This window comes from Peromyscus maniculatus, chromosome 19, assembly GCF_049852395.1.
Source record: "Peromyscus maniculatus bairdii isolate BWxNUB_F1_BW_parent chromosome 19, HU_Pman_BW_mat_3.1, whole genome shotgun sequence".
Lineage (NCBI taxonomy): Eukaryota > Metazoa > Chordata > Mammalia > Rodentia > Cricetidae > Peromyscus > Peromyscus maniculatus.
In genome coordinates, this window is record NC_134870.1 from 80,319,265 (window position 1) to 80,345,506 (window position 26,242).

The 26,242-nt window shown below is 37.9% G+C and overlaps 1 protein-coding gene across 2 annotated transcripts in view; it reads left to right on the plus strand.

Annotated features, from left to right (window-relative positions):
* The window catches only part of Rttn (rotatin), a 182,387-nt gene that overhangs the window by 115,958 nt on the left and 40,187 nt on the right, over nucleotides 1–26,242 (plus strand). For both annotated transcript variants that reach the window (XR_013046217.1, XM_042263930.2), the window contains exons 35-38: nucleotides 11,404–11,494; nucleotides 18,283–18,472; nucleotides 20,403–20,493; nucleotides 24,311–24,464. Coding sequence is in view for 1 of the 2 variants with exons in the window: in XM_042263930.2 (XP_042119864.2) it covers nucleotides 11,404–11,494; nucleotides 18,283–18,472; nucleotides 20,403–20,493; nucleotides 24,311–24,464 (526 nt within the window). In the remaining variant the exon portion in view is untranslated. The remainder of the gene's footprint in view (nucleotides 1–11,403; nucleotides 11,495–18,282; nucleotides 18,473–20,402; nucleotides 20,494–24,310; nucleotides 24,465–26,242) is intronic.

Here is a 26,242-nt window from a genome sequence, read left to right on the forward strand (position 1 = left end):
TGATTTTAATACCAAAATGAGTTTTATTAATTGGTTCACAGAAAATCACAGGAAGGACAGCATCAATACATGCTTAAAAGTAAGTTTCCTCAACTGGTCCAGTTTTTACAAGACTATGAAATAGCTGTGCTAGTAAACCTTTAGTCACCATGACTAGATGCCTGAGAAAATTACCACAGGTAGGAAAGCTGTATTGAGGCTAACAGTTTCAGGGATTTAGGCACATGGCTACATGACTTCATTGTTCTAGGCCTGTCTTCAGTGAGGCAGGGCATCATGCAGGGAAGCATGTGGTGGAGCAGAGATGTTCACCTCGTGGTATCCAGAGACAAACGACAGTTAGAGAGGAGGATTGGGGTGCACTGGGGGCAAAATCTTTAGCACAGGAGCATTGGGAGGAAATTAGACATTGGGCCCTAAAATCAGCCTAAAACTCTTCTTTTTTATCAGAGCTAATCAATAAATAGTAATTTTTCTGTGTTAACTGTTTTATGTTATTCAACTTATATTTATCATATATAAGAAGAACTTGGTACAGAAAGAAGAATCAAATTTATATTTTTTGGTTTATACCAGCATTACAAGTTAAAGCACTAGATTTTTCTGAGAATTACTCTGGAAGAACTTAATTTACTATGATCCTTATTTAAATGGAAGTACCTTTGTGCTCATTAGCTTTGTGTTGATGTTGCAATACACTTGGAATAATCAACCTAAAAGGAATAGAGACTTGTTTTGTTTTCTAGTTTGTGAGGTTTCAGTCCACAGTTGCTGTGCACGGTTGCTTTTGGCCGGTAATTGCACAATACATTACAGTGTGAATATGTGCCAGAGGAAGCCTATTTATCTCATGACAGCCTGGATACTGGGAAAGACACAGAAAGTGGTTGTGACTCTGATATGTTCTTCAAGGACATGCCCAGTGATCTAAAGTTCTTCCATAAGCCCCACCTCCCAAAGGTTCCCCCATCCCTTCCCAGTAGCACTGTGGGCTGGCACCAAGCTTTAGTACATGGGCCTGTGGGAACTTTCGGTATCTAAACTCCAGCAATCTCTAAATTTACCAGTCCTTAACTTCTTCGTAGTCGATTGTTACATGGGCTGGTAAGATGGCTCAGAGAGTACAAGCATTTACTGTGCCCGCTTGATGACCTGGCTTTGGTCCTTGGATCTCACCGTGGAGGGACAAACTAACTCTCAAGAGCTGTCCTTTGATCTCCATATAGGTGCCATAGCACATGCATGCCCAACTCATATACACATATACTTTTAATAAAAAATAAAATGTAAAAATATGTCAATGAGATTTTGAAGCTTTAAACATTATTTTTATTAAGTTATTTGATCATTTCACACATGCATATAAAGCATTTTGATGCTCCCATTCCTTGCCTTCTTTTGTCTGCCTCACAGCCCAATCAGCTTCTCTTCCTCCTTATCAGTTCCTTCATGACTTTTGGTTTAGTCTCATGATCCACTTAAACAGGGCCACCCGTGTGACCATTTAATTAGGACTATCCATTAGAGCTTATGAGGTCACCAGTGGGCATATAACTTAAGGCAGTGGCTCCCATCTCCCTTAATCTACTAGTAGCAAACAGTTGAGTAGAGAAAGTTAGGGTTCCCCAAGTGCTTCCTTCATTCATGTCTGACTGTTGGCGCAGTCCCATGTTGATCCCCTGCAGGCATGTGTAGTTGCTAAGAGTTGGTGATTACAATGAATGTGTCTTTCCTAAATGGTATCGTTTGGCAGCCCCTCTTCCTATCTTCTAACTTACGTTTTATCTACTAAGACATTTATGCCATCTCCACTAGAAGTTATTTTTAATATGTAGCCCTATGCACATCATTTGTATTTACAAAAGATTAATATTTTTATTAGAGCTTTGTAGAGCCAGTTTCACTTTATTATCATTATAATTTTATTTTTGAAGACAGTAGATTACAAACTACAGTATTAGAATTACTGTTACTATTTAATTCATTCTAACTTCCATAATTATTCTAATTGCTTTTCTTACCATGGCTAATGTGATGTGTATCTGTGTCCCAAAGAAACAAGTCTGAAGAATTTATTTATTTATTTATTTTTTGTTTTTTTTTTTGAGACAGGGTTTCTCTGTGGAGCTTTGCACTTTTCCTGGATCTCTCTCTGTAGACCAGGCTGGCCTCAAACTCACAAAGATCCACCTGCCTCTGCCTCCCAAGTGCTGGGATTAAAGGTGTGCACCACCACCGCCCGGCTGAAGAATTTATTTACTGGTCACTGCTACTGTATGCAAAGGCAATTGCACTTAGATCACCTGATACTTCCTCTAATGTCTAGAATTGACTAGCATTATCTAGAATGTATAAGTTATGAATTGAGGAAAGAAGATGAGGGAATGTCTGTCTTGCTGATGGGCTTATCTGGCTATTTATATCTGTATTTGTTCATCTCTCAGAATTGAGAAAAGTTAAGATCTACTTGTTGATTGGCTTTTCCATTTTGTCTTTTCTAAGCAGAGGACCCTCTTTGATTTGGATCCTGAGTACTGGGCTTGTCCACTCTATGCTGCCAGGGCCACTTTTGGGATTTAGCGATGTTCTCTAATGAACAGTAGTTCAGTCTTTTTTTTTTTGTTTGTTTTTGTTTTTGTTTTTTGAGACAGGGTTTCTCTGTAGCTTTGGAGCCTGTCCTGGACTAGCTCTGTAGACCAGGCTGGCCTCGAACTCACAAAGATCCACCTGCCTCTGCCTCCCGAGTGATGGGATTAAAGGCGTGTGCCACCACTGCCCGGCCAGTCTTTTTATTTTTAGTTTTATTTGTTACAAGTGTAAGGGTTAATGCCTGTATATTGTCTACAGTGCTGATAGATAATTAGTGTCATGGGTTCACTGAGGGATTGCCCTAGTAAATACTTCCTAATTGTAGTTTCAATCCAACTAGGTCAGTGATACAGCATACCTTTCCTCATGGAACCATTTCTTTTTTCTCAAAAAGTTAAAAAAAGAGAAATTTATACACAGTATACCCCAAATACAATGTAGCTTTATGACCAAGATTTGTTTTATTATTGCTTTAAATTTGTTTTATCTTTTGTCAGAATAAATGATGCAGAAAATGTGTTTCTTTTTCTTTAGATTTTTCCTTATATGGAACACAAATTTAAATAAGACTGATTTTTAGTTTATTTAAATATTTGAAAAGTTAAATTTATGAATCATCATTGTATTTGGAGATATAAAATTACTGAACAGTTCTTGTTGACACTTTGTTGCAAAAGAAGAAAATGAGGGATAGTGTGAGACCCCGGCACACAAACCAGTAGAAGCCATGCAGATGCAGAGGCAACAACTCTGTTGCTGAGCACAGTGTTACACTCCCCTTCGAAGTCACTGATGAGTTACATAGTCAAAACGCAGTAAGGTTATACTGTAATAATGATTAAATAATTATTTTGTATATAAAATGGCCATTTGCAGGACTGCTTCCTTTCTTCCGACACTTCTGTACACATATGAAAGTGACTGAGAAACTTAGAGATGTTCAGTGCTTAAAAGAGCAGAAACTGTCTAAGACTGTAAAGCTTAGGTTGGAAAATAACTATTGTTTGTTATATACTAAAACATTCAGAATGTGATGTTAAAGGCTGAAATTTGATTACCAAAGACAGGTTAGTCAAAGCTGAGTCAGCTTTTGGGTGTGAAGGAGTAAGATATGCCTTTACAGAGATAAAGATGTGAAGACATTTTATTCAGCATAGTGAAATGGCTTGTAATATTACAAGTGATACTAGGGAAATAGCACTGACACTTGTTTGGGAATTAAAATTTGTTCTATACACAGACTGGTATATGTAGGGATGGATCAAGAGGCTTCTTAGAGAAATATTTCTGCCTAAATATCTCTGATGGCAGCATCTACATGACTTCAGTGGCACGGACTTTAGTAAAAAGGGATAAAACAAATAATATCCTTGTTTTAAATGAATTTCAAGTATTTATAGGACCTGCAAGAATTAAGTCTGTTTTTGCAGTTAGGAAAATACAAATGGAGTGCATTTCTTAAGCATTGTTCACATAGGCCACAGATATGTCAGTGTTTATATGTTTGGTTTGGGGAACATAGGAATTAATATTTACTAGTAAAACTTAAATCTTGATAGTGAATTCTAAGAACTACTTTCTGATGTGATAATTTTCATTGTATAGAATTTGAATGTGATAGCTGTAGGAATAGAATATTCATTCTATTCTATTCATTCTATAGGACATATATGCATAATGTCATATTTTGTGAAGAACAATATTTTATATTTCTCTTTATTTTGTTGTCATTTAACAATATTTTCACACTAAGTTATTACAGATTTATAGACAATACTGTCAAGTGCTAATACTTAAGTAAATGGACAGTCAATTTGAAAGTAAAGAAAAGCCTCTGATTGCTGCTTCCCATATTTGCCATGGTTGGTTACTCATGTTATGTGCAAATAGATGAAGATATTTAGTCTACATTATGTGGCGATGATACCCTTTGACATCGAAAGTGAAGTATAGGCTCCAATGTAGACGAATTTCTAAACTGTCTTATTAAATAAAAAACACAGAACCAGATATGGGTTGAAAACCTACCTGAGAGATCAGGGAATTAGGGAAAACCACAGGTAACCTAACCTCACCAACGTCGCAGCTTCCAAAGAGCAAGTTACTTCCTGTCTACTCACACTTGTATGCCTTGCTTTTCTGCCATCTGATTTGCTCTCTCTGTCCAGCTACATCACTTCCTCTTCCTGCCCAGCTCTGTCACTTCCTGTCTGTTTGTACAGACCTCCAGACCTCCATGGTTAATGAGTGTTAAAATTTAAGGCATGTACCACCACACCTAACTCTGTTCCAGTGTGGTCTTGAACTCACAGAGATCCAGACAGATCCCTGCCTGCCAAGTGATAGGATTAAAGCCATGTGCTACCATTGCCTGACTTCTATATATAGTGGCTGGCTTTTTCCTCTGATTCTCAGGTAAATTTTATTGGGAGACATAGAATATTGGAGGACACAATACATCACCACACTCCAGGGTCATGAGGCTAATTGAGGACAGAGTAGGGTAAGCACCCAGAAATGTACACTCTTCAGTTACTTGTCATACAGTGTGAGGGTCACAACTCAGGCATACTGCTAGTCTCTGCTTGTGAGTTGTCTTCATTCTAGTTAGAGATGCATAGATCTTCTGTCATCCCAGTTCATTCCTTAAGTGATATTTTCTGTGCTTTCTGTTTTTTTTTTTGTATTATACACAATCCAGTTGGAGTGATTTAGACTTCTTGGTACAATTTATGAAAATTGCTGATAACAAATCAGGAAGCTTTTCTGCTCTTGGGCATAAGGGTATCATTTATAAAAAGGAACATATAAACTATATTCTCACTGGAACTTTTTACACCTTATATTTTGTCATGTTTTTAAAATGTGGCTAGATATATATCCTATTTAGTATGCTAAATCAATTTAAGCATTAGTAATGATTTTCATGGAAGAAAAATGATGAAATGCATTGTATAGTTGCTTTGACAAATAAAATAGGTGCGTCCAGACTTTTGACATTGTGACATGACGTCATCCACAGAATTCAGGCTCAAGAACTATTTAATCAAGCTACAGGAGCATTTTCTTTTTTCTTTTAATATAATAATATTTTAAGAAAATTGACAATTTTGTGTTGTCCTTCATTCGTAACTATTCTGGAATGCATGCAGTCCATGGACTAGGCTTGCCTTGTTGTAGTTTTGCATTGAGGCTGTTGTAATGAACCAAGGAAATTATGGATGAATTAAATGGTTTACTGTTGGAATAGGATACACCTCTGCCTCCCGCTTAGATTTCTTACTTAAAGTGGTAAGGAATGAGAATGAGGATTATACTAGGAAGAAGGAAGGGCCTAAGCATGATGTTTACTCTAAGTAAGCCATCTTCCACCACCTCATATTGGGGCTGGACAGAAGTCCTAATCTAGCTGAGGGTTTCACATGGGTTCACAAAAGTCTGGAAAAAGAAGCATAATCTCTCAAACAAAGGCAGCTAGTTCCCTCCCTCTATAGATGTACCTGAGGTTTTCCTCCGATTGGAAAGAGTTTATACTGTCAATTATAGACTTAGATTCCTGGTTATGGCCTTAACTAGTAGCAAATCCCTTGTCTTGAGGAACAGGACTAGAATAGTTCTTTTCTGTGTGAATCAGCAGCATGCAACAGCTAAAATACTTAGATGTCAAAACACTTACTACTTGGATTTGAACAGATTTTTATATCAATATAGATTATTAAATATAAATAAATATTTCATATATGTGTTTTACCATTTTTCATGGAAGTGGAGCAGCTCATCTTATTGTATTTTTGGTTTTGCTTATTAAAAGAAGAACTTACTAATAGGTTAAATTGAAAAAAAGAGAGAGAGAGAGAACAGTGAAAATGTAGATTACCCATTGTCAATTTTTGAAACATAGTACCATGCAAAGAAGCCCTTTTATTTCCTCATTCACATGAGGGAAGTTCTAATTTAACTCTTAGATTCTTTCCACAAACATCTTTCTTAAGCTTGGGTTTCCCTTCTCTTCCCAAATGAGCTAGAAACAGGAGACAGATATATTTATTATTCAACTCATACCTAGGTTGTGTTATTAGTCATGGTGTTTGATTGCTTTTCCTTAGAACTATAAAATTTATCTTGATTGCTTTGACAAGAATATTTTTATATGCCTCAATTGTCATCTGAACAAATATATTTGTAAAATAAGCAAGTATTAGGCTATTTTCCTATTATCTGAATTTAATACAAAATAAGGGATTTAGTGCTTGTCTATGAGTGATTTTAGATGAAACATTCATTCAAATGGCTTTTTATGCTTAAGCTCTGTGATTAAGCCTTCAGAATTTTCTCATTTATCAGTATCAGAACCATTACATTTACCTAAGGTGAAAGCTAATGTCTTCTATTGAATGGGAGAATTTATTTTATTTTATTAACATTTTTTCTTTTACCTACCAACCACAGTTCCTCACCTCCACCCCCACCACTTACCCCCCTTCACATCCACTCTTCCTCCATCTCCATTCCGAAAGGAGCATAATTAAAGCGTAGCACACCAAGTTGAGGCAGGACCTACCTCCTCCCCTGCATCAATGCTGGTCAAGGTAATTCAGCATGGGGAACAGGTTCCCAAAAGCCAGCTAAGTGCCAAGGACAGGTCCTGATCTCACTGCTAGGATCCTTGCAAACAGACCAAGCTTCATAACTCACACACACGTAGAGGGCCTAGGTCGGTTCCATGCATGCTCCCTAACAGTTGGTCCAGAGTCCATGAGCTCCCTGAGCTTGGTCAGCTGTTTCTGTGGGTTTCTCCTTCGTGACCATGAACCCCCTATCTTGTACACTCCTTCTCCCTTTCTTCAACAGGACTCCAGGAGGTTGACCTACTGCTTGGCATGGATCTCTGCATCTGCTTCCATCAGTTACTGGATAAAGGCTCTCTGATGACAATTAGGGTAGTCACCAATCTGATTACAGTAGATGGCCAGTTCAGGCACCCTCTCCACTATTGTTAGGAGTCTTATCTGGGGTCATCCTTATGGATTTTTAGGTGTATCCCTGGCACCAGGTTTCTCCCTAACCCCAAAATGGCCCCTTTATCAAAGTATCTTTCCTTACTCTTCCCCTCTGTCCCTTCCCCAACCCACCTCCCATACCCAGCCTGCCCTACCTGCTCTGTCAAGTTCTCATCATCCCTGTGAAAATCCCCAACCCCGCCCCCAGTTTACTCAGGAGATCTCTTCCATTTCCTCTTCCCAGGGAAGTCCATGCATACCCCTTTAGGCCCTCCTTGTTATCTAGCCTCCCTGGGGCTGTGATTGTAGGTTGGTTATCCTATACTTTACTCCTAATAGCCACTTCTAAGTGAGTACATACCAGGTTTGTCTTGCTGGGTCTGGGTTAGCTCACTCAGAATGCTTTTTTTCTAGTTCCATCCATTTGAAATACTCCATTGTATAAATGTACCACATACATTTGCCTATAATACTCCATTTTGTGAATGTACCACATTTTCTTTATCCATTCTTAGGTTGAAGGACATCTAGGTTTCCAGGTTCTGGCTATTACAAATAATGCTGCTGTGAACAAGGTTGAGCATGTGTCCTTGTGGTATGATTGAGCATCTGTGTTTTTGATTTTAGCCATTCTGACAGGTGTAAGATGATATGTCATAGTCCTTTTGATTTGCATTTCCCTGATGACTAAGGATGTTGAACAAGTGTATTTCGGCCATTTGGGATTCTTTTGTTGAGAATTCTCTGTTTAGATCTGTAGTCCATTTCTTAATTGGATTATTTGATATTTTGATGTTTAGTTTCTTGAGTTCTTTATATATTTTGGAGATCATCCCTCTGTCAGATGTGGGGGTGGGGAAGATATTTGCCCATTCTCTAGGCTGCTATTTTGTCTTATTGACAGTGTCCTTTGCTTTACAGAAGCTTTTCAGTTTTAGGAGGTTCCATTTATTTATTGTCAATCTCAGTGTCTGTTCTACCAGTATTATATTTAGGAAGTGGTCTCCTGTGCCATTGTGCTCAAGGCTACTTCCTACTTTCTCTTCTATCAGGTTCAGTGTAACTGGATTTATGTTGAGGTCTGCTGTGGAATGTCGTTCTGTATGTATTGCACTGATTGGTTGATAAATAAAGCTATATTGGTCTATGGCAAGGCAGCTTAGAGGCAGGCAGATACAAGCAGATAGAAAGAAGAAAGGAGAGAGAGTGAGATGCCAGTCTGCTGCCCAAGGAACAACGTGCCAGCAGACCGGTAAGCCATGGAACATGCAGTAGAACATAAATTGTTAGAAATGGGTTAATTTAAAATACAAGAGCTAGCTAGCAAGAGGCCTGACATAGACTTGTATCCTGCCACATTACTGAAGGTACTTATCAGCTGTAGGAATTGCCTGGTAAAATTTTGGGGATCACTTAAGTATACTCTCATCATCTGCAAATAGCAAAAGTTTGACTTCTTCCTTTCCAATTTGTATCTCCTTTTGTTGCCTTATTGCTCTAGCTAGAATTTTGAGTACTATATTGAGTGGATATGGAGAGAGTGGACAGCCTTGTCTTGTTCCTGATTTTAGTGGAATCGCTTTGAGTTTCCTTCCATTTAGTTTGATGTTGGCTGTCAGCTTGCTGTATATTGCTTTTTTATTATCTTTAGGTATATTCCTTGTATTCCTGATCTCCAAGACCTTTATCATGAAGGGGTGTTGGATTTTGTCAAAGGCTTTTTCAGCATCTAATGAGATGATCATGTGTCTTTTTTTTCTTTGTTTATGTGGTGGATTACATTGACAGATTTTTATATGTCCTGCATCTCTGGAATGAAGCCTACTTGATCATGGTGGATGATTTTTTTAATGTGTTCTTGGATTTGATTTGCCAATATTTTATTGAGAATTTTTGCATCAATGTTCGAGGGAGATTAGTCTGTAATTCTCTTTCTTAGTTGTGTCTGTATGGGGTTTGGGTATCAGGGTAACTGTAGCCTAATAAAAAGAATTTGACAATGTTCCTTCTGTTTCTATTGTGTGGAACAATTTGAGGAATATTGGTATTAGCTCTTCATTGAAATTCTGGTAGAATTCTGTGCTGCAGCCATCTGGCCCTGGGCTTTTTTTGGTTTTGGAGAAGACTTTTAATGACTGTTTCTATTTCCTTGGGGGTTATAGGTCTATTTAAAATGTTTTCTTTTTTTTTTTTGGTGTTGATTTAATTTTTATGTGTGGTACATATCAAGAAAATTATCCATTTCTTTTAGATTTTCCAGCTTTGTGGAGTATAGGTTTTTGAAGTATGAACTGATGATTCTCTGGATTTTCTCAGTGTGTGTTCTTATGTCCTGAAAGGTAGATTTTTAAGTATATGTAGACTTCATTTCTATGAATATCTTTGAGTGCATATTGGCTTTATTACCAGAAACTACAAATGAAAATAATCTTAGTATTTGCTTTCATGTATCACTGTAAATCAAAGGTACAATAAGCTAGGAATAAGCACAGGGTGTATATAGATGTGACCTGGTGGTCTCTATGTTATAAGTAATGCTTATTTATGAGTTCTGTGGATGCTCCATGTCATGTGTACACACTGACAAGGGCGCTCTCCAGGTATGCCCCCTTAGTGCCCTTTCACAGAGAAAAAGATTGATGGCAAAAAAAAAAAAAAAAGAGGTATCTTCCCTTCGAAGAGAGGTATTTTTCAAATAAGAAGTACCAAACACAGTAGGCTGAGTGCATCCAATTTTAGAAGGCCACAAGGTAAATTTGTGTTTGCTTTCTACAGCATTTCTATTAGGTGCAATGTTTTTAATAATGTTCTGTTCTGAAACTCAGTGTCAGCATTTTGCCAAGGTTTTTTTTTTCTTTTAAGTTCCGATATGAGGTAAGATAGAGAAAAATCTTTTAATACTTTGCTGATTTTTTAAATTCTAGATCTGCAAGGTTTTCTGCCACTTTATTTTATGTGTGTGGATTATTTATTTATTTACTTATTTGTCTTGTGTGTATGTCTGTTCACCAATGTGTGCCTGGTATCTGGGGCAAGGTGGGGGGTAGAATAGGGCATCAAGTCTCCTGGGAATGGAGTTATATGTGGCCATGAACAGCAGTGTGGGTGCTGGGGATTGGAGCTGTGTCCTCTGGGAGAACAGCACATGCTTTTAAATTCTGAGTCATCCCGTCTCTTCAGCATTTACACTGATTTTTATAGGCATCATTAAACTTAAGAGTGCAATTTGAAACATCAAAAACAAACCATTTATAATAAATAAAATAGGGCTAGAGAAATGGCCTGACGGTTAATAGCTCCTGTTGCTCTTGCAGAGGATTTGGGTTCAGTTTACTCCATTTGCGGGGATCCAGTGCCTTCTTTCCTTCATGCTCACCAGACACATATGTGATAAATATACGTACATGGAGGCAAAACACTCATGTACATAACAAATCTGTGGTAAAGAAATGTGAGAATCTCAAAAACAATGCATTTTAGGTAGAAGTATATATCTTAAGCCTTTCAACATTTAGGCAGCAAGAGCCATAAGTTGCTTATATCAGAAACTTAAAATCTTATTGGGCTTCAAATTAAAACTTGGCTCTTTTGAGTTACTGATTTATGGACATTGTAACAGTTCCTATTAGGGGGTCATAGAAAATGCCCTTATCAGAAAACTAGCAATAACTCAGGATTTAAATTGTTTTGTAGTTATGTTAGCTGCTAAAATTCATTCTAAACTTTCTTTCTTAAGGAAATTTTGCACATCTACTGTTTGTTTCATTTTCCATGCTTCCGCATTAATGAGTAAAATACCCTGCCTGCTTCACAGGTGGCGACCTCAGTGGGCAGCAGTGAGACTCAGCCTCTTCTGCCATCGACACTCGCTCCTGAAACCGCACTTGACCAGTTTGTGACTCAAGGTATTCTTCTTTTGTGTGTGAGGTTTTTAATCTTATTTTATTTCTTTAGTTTTTTTTTTTCTTCTTCATACACGTGTGTGTGTGTGTGTGTGTGTGTGTGTGTAGGCCAGAGGTTAATGTTAGGAATCTTTCTCAGTCATTCTCCCCTTAATTTTTGAACAGCACGGAAAATTTAATATTTGTAAACAAAAGAGATTTTCAAACCGAAGGTGCTTTGAACTTGTAGTTTATGGTTTTTTGAGGGTGAAGCTGTGTGACCCACATTTACTTCCTCATGAGTTTTCCATAGGAAGCCTATAAGCTCCCTTAACCTGGACAGATTTTCTCTTGTGTGTCCTACACTTGCTGCACATTTCCTTTATACCATGTCCACTTGAACTCCATGGTTAAGATTTTTGAACATTTTTAATTTTTCCCTTTAAAGAGCTTTGAGCACAATTTCCTCCCTTTCTTTGGAGATAGCTCAACACTGCTCTCTATCATCAGGGAATCATCCATGCAGAGTGTTTCTCTGAATGCCCCACAAGTGCCAAAAAGGCATTTTTGCTTATATTTTCTTTATTAGTTCTTTGAGAATTTTGAGCTTTGTATGTGTTTTGAGCATATTCACCCCTATTCTCTCCACTCTCTCCAGATATACCCCATCTTTTCTATCCTCCAAACTGTTTTTTTAAGGGGATATTTTTGAGATAGGATCTCACAATATAGCCATGGCTATCTTGAACTTCCTTTGAAATCAGGTTGGCCTTGAACTCACAGAGATCCTCTGCTTCCCAAGTGTTGGGATTAAAGGCATTCACCACCATGAAACCTTTCAATACAAAACATGCTTTCCAAATATTTTTGGATTTGTTTTCTCCCACTGGGTCATGGTCAGTTTAACAGTGGCTATCATCTTAGAGAGAACTGTCTCTCTACCAGCAGCTAACATTTGCTCCAAGGCTGGGGGTGGGATTGTGTGTTCAAGTCCCCTCCCCATCATGTGTTTTGAGACACAGGAATTTGAATCTGGAGTTCACTGGCTGGCCAGTGATCTGCCTGTCTCTGACCTCGCAGGACTGGGATTGCAGATGTTTGCTGCCAGCTTTTTCATGGATCATCTGAATTCAAGTCTCCATGGTGCTTGGCAAGCACTTTACCCATTGGTTCATCTCCTGAGTTCACTCAAGTTACTGTTTTCTTTTAGGAAGATATTCTACTTAAATAAAAGATAGAAAGAGAGGTGGGTAGGGAATGGGGAAAGGAAAAGAGAAAATACAGACAATTTTTAAACGAAATACCTGGAGAACAAATTACTAATTAAACAAATCACAGACATATTAGGATAATCTAGAATAAATAAACAGAATGTTATGTTAACTTACTGTGAAGTAGTAATTGAGAATTTGGCTATCAAAAAGTCTGAGAGGCTAGAGATATGGCTCAGCAGTCAAGAATGCTGTCGCTCTTGCTGAGGGACAAAGTTAGGTTCCCAACTCCTATGTTGAGCTGCTTACTGCTACTTGCAACTTCAGCTTCAGGGAAACCCACAGGGCGCCTGCACTCAAGTGGACCCTCACATTTACATACTTAAAAAAAGTAAATCATTTAAAGAAACAGTTCATTGTTTAGGGAAGTGTTTAGAAAACAATTCTAATTGCCGTATGGCTCCTTATTAGTTGAGCAATATTTAGTGTTTGAGTCAATAAGCACTGCATATTCATTCCATTTTTTTTTTTATTCCTGTTTTGGAAAAGCTTAATGATAGGTGACCTAAAAATGAAGAGACTGAAGTTGAGATGCAATCTTTAAGGCTGTGCCATCATTTGAAACAAGATCTATGGGTCTTTATGTTCTAGAAATTCACATGAGCAACCTGCACTATATTTTGATTTATTTTCTTGAAACTGAGTACGAAACCCAGGGCTATGTTCATGGTAGGCATAAGCTAAATCCTCAACCTCCTGTAATATATTTTTACAAATGCCAGTATGTTTCACTCTTTGTATTTGGATCACAACCAACTCTACGTTAAGTTGTATTTATAATGAAGTTTGCAACACATCTTTTAATTATAGAGAGTATGTTGGTCTTATTTGATAGCGTTAAATTTCTGATCCAAAAGAAATAATACCTTCTGAAAAGGAGTTAAATGTGAATACTGATGTATAGAAAATGTTCTTGGGAAAAAGTTTGCTTCACTGAATTTCCATTGCAATATTTGTTCCAATAATTTCATAAACAGGGTTCCACTTTGGTTTCTAGTAATTTGTGTTAGTAAATAAAATGTTTAATAATAGAAAATACTTAACTGAATATCTACCTTGTATGCTTACAAATCTTTAAACAATTAATGATAAGTAGTAAAATATTCACTAAGATAGAATGGCAAATAATACACAGAAATTGATAGATCTTGTATGTGCTTATAAACAGTGACTACAGTGTAGACAAGACCATCTATAGTGCAGCAGAGGAATACAGCTGCAGGAGCAGACCATAAGAAACACACAAAGTATATTCAGGGTTTTCTTTGCATTTTTAATTATCGTGTGTGTGTGTGTGTGTGTGTGTGTGTGTGTGTGTGTGTGTGTGTGTCTACAAATACCACACTGTGCAGTGGAGGTCAGAGGATAATTTTCAGGGTAGGGTCTTTCCTTCCACCTTGTGAATCCCAGGGACTGAGCTTTGGTTCCTGAGTTTAGCAGCAACTGTCTTTACCTGCTGAGCCATCTCATCTCAAAAGCCCCTGCAGCAGTTGTAGAAGAAAAAATTTAAAATATTCTCCAAACCCATGAAAATAGATGTGAACAAATATAAAAAACATCTATTGTTTTTAGATAGGATACCTTGAGATAAAAAAGATATCAGGTGTTAATCAATAAACAGTGTCCAGTCAAAATACCACCACATTTCTTTGTGGAAAACAAGATTCTATTCACAATTAAAACAAAACAAAAATGAGTATGAAAGTTTCCAGGAAAATGCTCTAAAATAGTCAAGTCCTACATGGATATTATAACATACTGAGAAATGTAATTGAATATGTTTTATTACTAGCAATGAAAAAACAGAATTGGAAATGTATCCATAATGATTAAAGTGGCACCTCAGATCTCTGAATGAGCCATGGATCTTTTGATAACAATGGTGAAATCTGGCTGGCCATTTGACACAAGAGCACATCTTATACACAGTTACCTGGGTTCCAAAGTGAAAAATGAGTTTATGCAAATACTACAAGAAAACATGGATGGATGCCTATAAAATTATGTAGAAGGCTTTCCAATTTTGCTTCAACATCAAAAATCAATAAAAAGGACACATTTTATGTTTAGTAATAATAATTGAAAAACAACAACTTATATGGCAGAAAATACCATAAAGTGAAGAAATTCCTTGACAAACTAGTGTAACTATTTGTAACATAACTTACAAAGAAAGCTAGCTGCATTGTAAGCATGTAAAGTGTTCTCAGTTCTTCAGAAGGAAGAGAACTAGCATCATGTAAAAGTGAACAGAAAGATGAGGCAGACCCTCACAAAAGATATGAGGGTCCCATATTACCGGATAAGTACAAATTAATGCTACACTGTGACCATCTTTCTTAGCTGTTAAATTAAATCACCAACATTAAAAAGTGCTGGCAGTGCATCCTCTTGGCCAGACTGTGGAAAACAACACTTCTATAAATTGAAAGAGGGAATGCAATTAGTGTAACATTTTTGGAAGGGAATTTGGCAATGTCTAATGAATCTATAAATTTATCTTATAGATAGAAATTTTCACATGACTCATCGCTAAAAGTATGAAAATACATATGCACATGATTATTTAATGAAATATTATTTGCAATTAGAAAATATATCAAACACCCAGATTCCCATAAATGGGGCTGGCTTTAAATTAATATCCATGTAATGAACTATTCAGCTATTAAAAAACAAGGAAGATATCTTCAAATTGGTACACAGTAAATCCCCACCAAAATATTGGTAAGTAAAAAAGCATCCGACTGGGTTAGGGGCTGGTTCAGTGGGCAGAGTGCCTGCTGTGCGGTCCTCTAGTGCCTGTGTGTAGTGTTGGCTGTGGCGACACACGCTTTTCAGGCCAATGGGGGTGGCGCAGAAGCAGGCAGATAAAACCGGGTTCATGGAGCAGCCATATATTGCTGAAGTTCATGTTCAGAGAGAGAGACAGAGACTCACTCAGTACATAAACAATAAAGGAAAACAATAAAGAGGAACACCCAATTTCAACTCTGACCTCCACATGTATATACTTGGGCATTCCCACACATACATCACACTTACAAAATACACTAAAAATATATACTTAGAATATATAGTAGATTTCTATGTTTTGAGACTTGGCTCAGTGGTTAAGAGTACTGGTTGCTCTTCCAGAGAACCTGGATTTAATTTCCAGCACTCAAATGGCAGCTCACAATCATCTGTAACTCTAGTGCCATGGGTTCTGGCACCCTCCTCTGGCATCTGCAGGCACCAGGCATGCATACGGTGCATAATCATACACTTGGAGAAAACAAACATACACATGAAAGCAATAAAATAATAAAAAATACGTGTGTGTCCTCATTTGTTATAAAAGACAGCAGGAAGCTCAGGTATCAGAGTGGGTGGGTGTCAGGGAAGAAATACATGAGGGTGAGAACAAGGTAAAAGGGGCTCGAGAGTGGGCATCGTCACTCTCTTACATATACTTCTAAGCTTAGTTGGGCTTTTATAACCGTATTTTATGTTTCATGTGCTACAAAGAGAAAGAAAAGTGTGTGTGTGTGTGTGTGTGTGTGTGTGTGTGTGTGTGTGTGTATATATATATATATATATATATATATATATATATATATATATATATATATTTAGTGTTCAGATGTCAATCTTTGGTTCTGAATCTCATTCTCCTCTCCATACTATCAGAACTCTCTGGAGCAAATGCTTGATTTCAGGGCATGGGATGTGTAAAGAATAACTTGAACCTGGAGCAACAGAGGTTAATTGGATACGTGGGAAAAGATATAGGATTGCTATAGAAAAGAATGTTCCTAGGATAATTCAAGCAAAATAAATATGCTATACAGATTAAGAATGTTTGAATTATACTAAAATAAGTAAGTGATCAGAAGGAAAACTCTTTCATCTGCTAGAAAGTCAACTAAAATAAAAAATGCTTTCATTGGAAAATTACCATTTGGTAGCCATTTTAGCATAAAGGAAAATATATTTTACAGTTAAGGAACCTATTAGACACTACCTGTCTCAGTAACATTTATGCCATTGCAAGCAAATTCTTTGAAAGAGCAGTGTAAACGGAGGAAGTTCAGAGGTTTCAGCCCACAGGACTCCATCAGCACATTGGAGTGGATTGAGTGGCAGGAACTATTCACATCATGACAGACAGTAGAGAGGGAAACAGGAAGGGGCCATTCACAAGGCATCTCCAGGAACCTCCCTCACCCCTTGTCCTAGTGACCTGCTCTCCTTAAGTAGGTCCTGCCTCCCAAAGTTTCCAGAACCTATGAACGTCATGCCGTCAATTGGGTGTGGTGCCTCGCAACAGGATCCTGTGCAAGACACTCGTTCTAACCATAGCACTGCTTGAACAGTCAAAGCTCATATCTCCAGTAGTGGGAAATAGAAGTCATATCCCATGATAAGATGTGCAGAGAATCTGATCGTGAAGAAACCTCAGAAAGATTCTCCATAAAATTGTCTTGGTCAGGAAAGAGAGCAGGACCAAGGAACTCTACCAATTTAGAAAGCAGAAACATGTTAACTAAATGCAAAACAGGATTTCAAATAGGTTACTTTTTTTCTCTTGCTCTTCAGAACATTTGTGGAATGATTGACAAGATTTAGAAAAGGTCTGTAGTTAGATATGAGACAGTATCGGTGTTAATTCCCTGACTTTACTAATGGTGCTATAGTAATTAAAGACTATGACTCCATCTTCAGAAGTTATTAAGGAAGCATGTATCTGTGAATTACAAACAATTCATAAAATAAAAGGTTCCAGGGCAGGTAGGTAGATAAGTAAAATATTTAGTTCAAAATTCCTTATACTCTTGCTTTTTCTTCAGTGGGAATTCATTCAAAATGTTTTCTCAAAAGAATAAACAAGGACTGAAAGTAATAAGAAAAACCGTTGAGGCACATTTGATTCAATTAGTAAAGGTCCACAGTCCTTACCTAAAATCCACAGTTCCTGTCAATCAGATTTTCTCAGAAGTCAACAGGTGTCTGCTGGCCCACACCCAATGACTGATGCTGCTTTGCAGTCCTGATCACTGCTTGATTCACCCTGTTATGACTGTGCTTGCTTCTCTACAGAAGTAGTTCAAAGAATGTCTATGCTCCCATTGGAGGTGTTGAAGAATGTACAGTTAACTGTGCCCTAGTGCTTGTCTAAAATCCAAAAGTCTTTGGAAATTGGGAACATTCTGGCCCCTAGAATTTCAGGGAGAAAAAAAGACTGTGTTCTAGCCTTGGCTCATATTACTCTTTCCCAGGACATACACATGTATTCGTGTATGTGTGCATGTGCACATGAGTTATTGCATGTTGAGTCCTTCTGTGTGCGCACATGTACACTCACGGGGGATGGGAGTTAGGAAGAGAAGCAGTCAATTTCCCTAGCTCCAAGGTTAAGCTGAGCCATGCAGTTATGAGAATTAACCAACCACCTACCTCTGTTTCTTTAGGAACTTTCCTGTGTTATGAGAAGTTGTAAATTTTGTTAATAACCACCAGATGAATTGAATAATTTTTATGCTCTATTATAAATCACAGGTCAATGTGAAACCAGACCCGTGTGCCCTCGTGACTCACCGCTGTCTGCTCCTGTGCACAAGCAGTGCACGCTTGTTACCCCGTCTCTCCTGTCAGCGGTCTGTAGCCTCCTAGACAACCTCTTGGCAGTTACTCCTAGAGAAGCTGCAAGTGCTTTCCAGCAAGCCCGCCTCATAGAGCTTCTCTGTAGGTAAGAGATAAACGGGAGTAGAGACGAGTGAACACAAGACCGTGTGTGCCTGACAGTGTATTCTCATTTGTTCTTACAGGCACTAAGTTCTAGGCTTTTACTTCTGCCAGTTGTCTTCACTGTTGCTGTTGTTATTTCCTCCGTCTGTTCTGTACTTTTATTGGCTTCTTAGCTTTATTGTTTAGATTAAAAAGACTTTTTTCTTCAATTTAAAGAATTGAGATGGTTCTAAATCTTATGTGCCTTCTAGCACAGACAAGGCATGTAGTATAATCCCCTGCTTATTTTTCATTGGACATGAAGGAGGTTGAAGATTCCTGACTCTAGCAGTCATATCAGAATAATGTTCCCAGGTTGAAAATTACTGTTGAATTTTATTTGGATGCATTTTGTTATGGGAAACTAAACTCATCAGAACTATTCTGGTAAAATTTAAGGAAACAATGACTTGATTCTTTAAATTTTTCATTTTCCTAATATTAATGAGTGTCTGATGATGTTTTTAGCATAGTGGCAAAACTTTGGCTATTATGTTTAGGCATATCTAAGTTTATAGTTCATTCCTTGCATAGTGTTGTAGTATTGAACATGCTTTATCCTCTAGAGGGTTGTTGCTGTCCCTAGTTTAAAGAGATGAGTGTGAGAAAAATTAGTGTCTATAGTATACCTGCATATGGTGAATGTGACTTCTCTCTTCCTAACATCCAGCTACTCTAGCCCAGCATGTCTGCCTTCTTTTAACCACGTGCATATGTCCATTCCTCTTTCATTCTCTCTTTTTACTTCTGAACAGTGCTGTCAGAAATGTCTTTCTTATCTTTGTTAAGCCATACTACCTTCTCTGTTTCTGGGATATGAAGAAAGAACTGAAAAGGAAATTCTTCCTTTCTGTCCTAGGTATAGTGATAATTTATTTGTGATGAAATATGATATTTTATTTGTATGTTAATAAAAAAGGTACCTGGAGATCAGAGGTCAAATAGCCATTAAGCAAAAGGGCAGTGGTAGTAGCACACGCCCTTAATCTGACCACATGGCAGGCAGAGTCTCTGAGTGGTCAAGGACACAGCCAAGTGTGGTGACACAAGCCTTTAATTCTAGTACCAACCATAGAGACCTGGAAGTCTGTATAGATAGGCAGTGACAAGGAGGTCATGTGGCTGGGCTTAGAGCCAATGAGAAAGCAGAACAGAAAGGCAATAAAAACACAAGTCAGACAGGAAGGTCTCTCTCTGGGGAAGCAATGGTGGCGAGGTGATAAGATGAGGTAGTCATGACTATTTACCTCTGTATTTGGCTCTGTGTTTCTTATTTACTAAGACTGTTTAGAATTTTGTCTACACCTAGGTTTTCTTTTGCTATAAAACACTGACCAAAAGCAACTTAGAGGAGCAAAGGGCTCATTTGGCGTACAGGTTACAGGCCATCATTGTCAAGAGAAGCTGAGCTAAGCTGAGGCAGGAACTGAAGCAGAGACCATGGAGGAGTGCTGCTTACTGGCTTGTTCCCTCTAGCATGTTCAGCTGCCTTAAACCATCAGGTGCACTTGCCTGGGGATAGCACCTTCCACAGTGGGCTAGGCCCACTCTCATCACTTAGCAATTAAGAGCATGCTCTACAGACATGCCCACAGGATAGTAGGATGGAGGCAGTGCCTCAGTTGTTTTTGCCTCTGTTCAGATATGTCAAACTGACAACTGACGCTAACTATGAGAGTTTCACTTTTAGAATTCTCTGTTTTTCACACTTGCCTGACACAACATTTTCCTATTTTCTGAAATACTCTGGGAAACCTTAAATATTTTATTTACTTGTAAAAGTCCTTTCTCTTTATTTATATTCAGGTTTATATTCACACTTAAAATTGTGATGTTTTGTCTTTAATAAGAAGCAGAGTAACTATGGATGGGGTATTCTTTATCCTTGACAGTACTGTGGATGCCTCTGTCATAGAGATGTGCATCCAGGAACTCAAGACCCCGCCACCCTTATCATTTGCTGTTGAACATTCTCAGGCTCAGGTAAGGAGCTCGGGTCTGCCTCTCATTTTTATTATGGGTTTCGTTGCCTGGAGGGCCAAACAACAAATTCTAAGGAGATACAACCATAAGAAAAACTTGGAAATGTCTTAGGATATATGTGGTATTGCATGCTTTTTGAACTAGGTTACGAAAAATTTTACCTTTAATAGAGAAACAACTGGGATGGAAGAAAAGAACAGTGAATACTTTTCCTAACTCCATCGTTTAATCAGATATGAATGTTTAATCAAATTTCTTTGAGCACCACTTTATAAAGGGGCACTGGTATATCCCACTTACTCATTATTTTAGGCTATCTCTGGTATATCTGTTATTTTCACCTAGGTTGAAATTGTTAGACTAACATGCCTTTTTGTTGTTGTTGTTTTTCAAGACAGGGTTTCTCTGTGTAGCCCTAGCTATCCTGGAACTCACTCACCCGATAAACCAGGAGGGCCTCAAACTCACAGAGATCTACCTGCCCCTGCTTTTTGAGTTTTGGGATTAAAGGTGTGTACCACTACAGTCCAGCTGAACCTTCCAGCACTGGGGAGGCAGAGGCAGGTGGATCTCTGTGAATTCAAGATCAGCATGGTCTACATAGTGATTTCCAGGATAGCCAGGGCTATGTAGTGAGACCTTGTTCTCAACAAAACAAACAAAAAAACTAAAAACATCATGTATATTTTCAAAACAAGGTGAAAATTTTTAATTTTTTTCTTCACAGCTCTTCACTAAATTTGGGGGTTCTTGCCTAATTCTGTATGTAAAATATGCTTAGTAATTTCCAATATAGTTGCTGCTACTAGAAATTTTATTTACAGGCCCAAATTTAACATCCCATTTGTTTTGTGTGGGTAAGGGATGAAAAGTGGAAAGTGAAGTATTATTTGTGTTGCATTCTGTGAACATAGAAGGCCTCTAGGACATCTTGGAAATATTCTGCATGCCATTTTTGAAGCACACGTTCTTTCTAGTGTAGTGTTTTTATTAAATCAGCTGATTCACAAGATATATGTTCTCTTTACTCTTTTGTTGGTACAATTGAAAATCTTCACTGAATACCTTCTCTGGTTTAGAATCTCCCTTAAGTCGTTAAAGACCTCCCCTTGCATTTAGAGAATGGATAGCAAATCCATGTATATCTAAGGATGACAAGCATTTCAAAGAAAAGATAAAGCAAGGGGCAACACCAGATATTGAGGCAGAGGCCTGTACTTAGTGTCCAGGGAAAACCTTCCCAATCATGACATGTGGTTTGTAGTGAAAAAGATGGTCCTGTAGGCATAGCAAAGTCTTTGGGTCACAGGGTGGTTGGTTGGTCTGTCCAAGAAACAGCAAGGAGTCCAGAATTGCTGGAGCAGAATCTGTGGGGGAGGCGAGGCTAGAAAACACAGTTAGCAATGAGGGCAGGCCTCATCTGCAGTTGTGTCTTGAGTGTGCAGTGTAGTGCCATGAGAGCAGTGGCAGACACTTATGGATCCATGTCTGAGTAAACACATGCACAAAAATCATGAGAGATCAGTGCTGTAACATTACAAAGGAAATGGTGCCGGTTGAGGGATTTCACACAGTACTGAGCAGAGCAAGCAAAGTTGGCCATGCAGGTTGGTTCCAGAGCACACTCTGATCCACTGTGCTGTCTGCCTATGTGAACTGATGCTTGTACATTGTTTGCACAAGAATTCAGAAAATTCTCTAACATTTACCAGATTCTGTTCTAGTTGCTGTTGATACAAAGCAAACATCTGTGCCCATAAGGAATCTACGGATTAGGTGCAAGAGACAGATAGAAGCACATATAAAAGTGAAGTATGGGACCAGATAGTAACAAATGGTATGGAAAGAAAGAGTGACATTCATTGGGTAAAAAGGGTGTGTCACAAGGGGAGCAGTGTGGGACCCACAGAGACCCCCTAGTAAGGCCTTACTGAAGGCCAGAAAGTCTGAGCTTGCTTTGCCCAGCAAGGCTGCATAATAGGATGATTTGGCCAAAGGCATGGTTACCAAGTGTTTTAAAGGGCCTACACTTGTTGGTACTTTATACCTTGACCTTGAAAGGAGGAGTTGTTTTTCCCCCTCCCCTTGCTAATGTATAAAAAGCCCATCATGAATAAACTCCACGCATCTGTGGTATTGGCCCAGAGCTCTCCCAAAGCTATCCTGTGTCTCTTTTTCTTCGTCTATGTCTATATTTCTGCCTATTATTTCTCAGTTCCTCACTTCTCCATTCGAGAACCCTTTGACAGGTCGGGGCTGGACCCTGACAGAGTGGTTGCTACAGAATGGTCGGGGGAAAAAAAACCTATAGAAGGTCAGAACAGAGCAGAGAAGGCTGAAAAGGAGAACAGACATAGATGTCAGAGGCAGAGCATGGTGCAGAATGCTGGTAGTGGGTTACAGTCAGCTACAGGCAAGAGTGTGTTGGAGTATGTGACTGGCAGGTTTTTGGGTTTTGTTGCTTTATGTTTGTTTGTTTGTTTTTAAGAATGTTATAAATAGAAAAAGACAGTTAATTAACTATATCAATATTTAATCTTAAATGGTTAATTTACAAAATAATTCAGTTTTTCTCTCATGTTTCTCACTGGCTTGATTATAATATTTCCAGTGTCCAGAGGTTAGACTTGCTATAACTTTAATAGGGCATAAAATGAAGAGATTACAGAGACTTAACAGAGCTGAGTCTCATGGTACATGCCTATAATCCCAGCACTTGGGAAATGGAGGCAGGAGGAGCAGAAGTTCAAGGTCAACCTCAAGTGTGTGGTGAGTCCTAGGATAGCCCCGACTACATTAGACCCTGTCTCCAACAATATAAAAGAACAACAAAAGTGTTATAGAAATAAGCAAATTAAATTTCAAAATCTGTAGAAGGAATTTGCGAAGGATAAAGTTACATATACTTTTATATAATATAAATAAGCTAGCATATTCTATAATGGAATTTCAAACTCATAGAATAAGTAAGAGAACAGTTGTTTTTAAAAGGTTTGAGGCTGTGTACCATAGAGACATGCACACCTCCAGAAATGGAGACCAGTTCCCAACTCTTAATTATGTTCTCACAGCATCAGACTAAGATGAATGAAAAGACATAGAAACTGACCTCAGCATAGCTCTATAAAATTCCCTTATAAGGATGTACTGCTTAAGAACAGTAACTACATAAGACATATTCTTTAACTGCTGTCTGTCCAGAGGAAGTTTGAAAAGAACATTTACCGGGTATTACTTATAGTATTAGCATTAAGAAAATTCCAAAGATAGTTTTTTAATTTTTTCCCTTACACTTAAGAATATTGTTTTTATACTGAAGGATAACTAAAAGCAAAAATAAATTTTATTGATAACATTAGCTGGGCTGTTAGGATAGATGTATTTTCTTCCATTCTTTTGCACTTTGAGGAATATTTTTGTAAGCAGAGTTCTCTTTAAAATGAGTTTACTTTGGCTTTAAATATTCTCTGTGCTTCTTCTAGGATATTGGTTCCTACTTTAAAAATATAAAGACTTTCTTTAAATGAAATACTGAAATCAGCTTTGGAAATACTACTTTATTTACTGGTGGTATAGTTGATAGTGCTGATGTAACCATTATTGACATACTTCTAATATTAGAAACTGTGCTTTGCTACTTCATATTAAGTTTATAGCACATAATTTATAATGAGTGCTTTTTAGTGCTTTATTAAGTGTATTTTATGAAGAAATGATTTCTTACAACACATAGAAAAGTAAAACACCATGATGCCACTGAGATTGGCTTTTCATGAGATCTAGTTACTCATTGTATTCTATGTCTTTTTGTAAATAGGCTTCCTTTCTCTTGGAATACCTGTCCTCTTTGTCCCAGCTTCTGCAGTCCTGTCTGTTGGTAGATCCTAACCTTGTGACACAGGGTGAGCTCTTGAAACCTCTTATCACTAATGTCATCCGAGTTCTCATTGTGTGCACCAAAGATGTATTAGGTAAGTTTTTTTTAATTTTTTAAAAATTAAAATATAGCCACATCGTTTTCTTTCTACCCTTTCTTCCCTCCTACTCTTCCTATGTCTCCATCCCCCACTGTCTTTCAAATTCGTGGCCTCTGTTATCTTTCATAACCTGCTGAGTTTGTATAATGTTACTGATCTGTTTATGATTTCAGGATAGGCCATTCGGTAAACAATTTGGGAGTTCTTTCCCGAGGAAGACTATTTCTCCCACTATCAATATTCCATATATGACTTTAGTTCTTTGTCTAGGGTTGAAGCCCATGAGATTTTTCTCCTTCCATTCTAGCATGTCTGTTGGTATTGTCCTTTAGGTCTTTAGGCAGTCATGTTGATGAAACTTCATGGTTGCAGCTTCTCTGACATTTCTAGGAGATAAAATCTTACAGCAAACTTCTTGTTCCTCTGGCTTTTACAATCTTTCTGCCTTGTTCTTCTGCAGTGGTACCTGAGTCTTAGGGACAGGTGTTGTATGATAGATGTATCAGTTGGGACTGGGCTCCACACAATCTCTTGGTCTCTGAATTTTGATCAAATGTGGTTTTCTGTAATGATTTCCATCTGTTGCAATGAATCATTTCTTTTTGTTGCAGAGAGGTGAGACCTATACTTATTTGTGAGTATAAGGCCAAATATTAGAATGCAGTTAGAGATTGTGCTGTTTTAGTAAATTGGCAGCTGTAGGTTTTCATACAAGATCCATGACTTCACTAGCCTTGGATAGTTGGCTAGGGTTACAGTAGTAGGCATTATTTTCTTCTTGTGGAGGAAATCCATTAGAGACCTGTTGGTTACCACCAAGGTATGGGTGGCAGAACTGTATCCTTAGGGCTCTTGTGCCATGCTAGTCACTGTAGTAGTTCATAGGCACCTTAGCTGGTTAGGACGATTGCTTGCTTCTCACCTTTGAAAACTAGAATGGGGCCTTCTGCTACCAGGAAATGTGTCCTCAGAGAAGAGGCTTTCAGGTCAGATCTAGCTCTGATTCTCTGGGTCCTGTGTCCAAAGTACACTGTGTCTTCAGCAATAGGGACTTTAGCCAAGTTTTGTTTTTACAGTGTAGATGAGAAGTGAACAATATTGAGGGAGTAAATTTTACTCTCCTCCAGGTGACCCCCCACCAATTCTCCCAGTATTTTGGGAGGTTTTGAAGGTATGTTTTATAATTAGAATGATTTGAAGTAGCTCCAGGAGAAACTTAGGGCAGATGAGTAGCTTAAAAAATTGGACCAAAAGTCTCTTCTGTCTGTCAGCTGAAACACATGCTACAGTCTGCAGTGAGCTTGGAGTACTATTTTTATATTTGTGGTTAGGGCCAAATGACCGTTACAGGTATAAGTCAGTTTAGCATATAATATGAACATTTCATAAGCTCTTAAAATATTGAGACCTACTTTACGTTGAAAGCTGAATTTAATGGTTAGTAGTAAGAAAATTGAAACAAAAATATAGGGTTGAGTGAATAGTATAGTGGTTATATGTGCCAAACCCTGAATTTTATAGACAGAAATATGTGTTTATATTTATCAGTGGTAATTATCAAATATATAGGATCATATATGAATATATTTACTTTAAATATAAATCATTTATAATAATGTAACTGATCACTTCATTGACTTTCTTTTCATTCATTCACTCATTTTCCTCCATAGCCCAAAGATTTATGTAGGGCCTAGTACAAATTAGGTAAGCAATTTGCTGCTCAGTTACCTCTCCAACCTATTTTTTTATTCATTTTACATACCAACCAC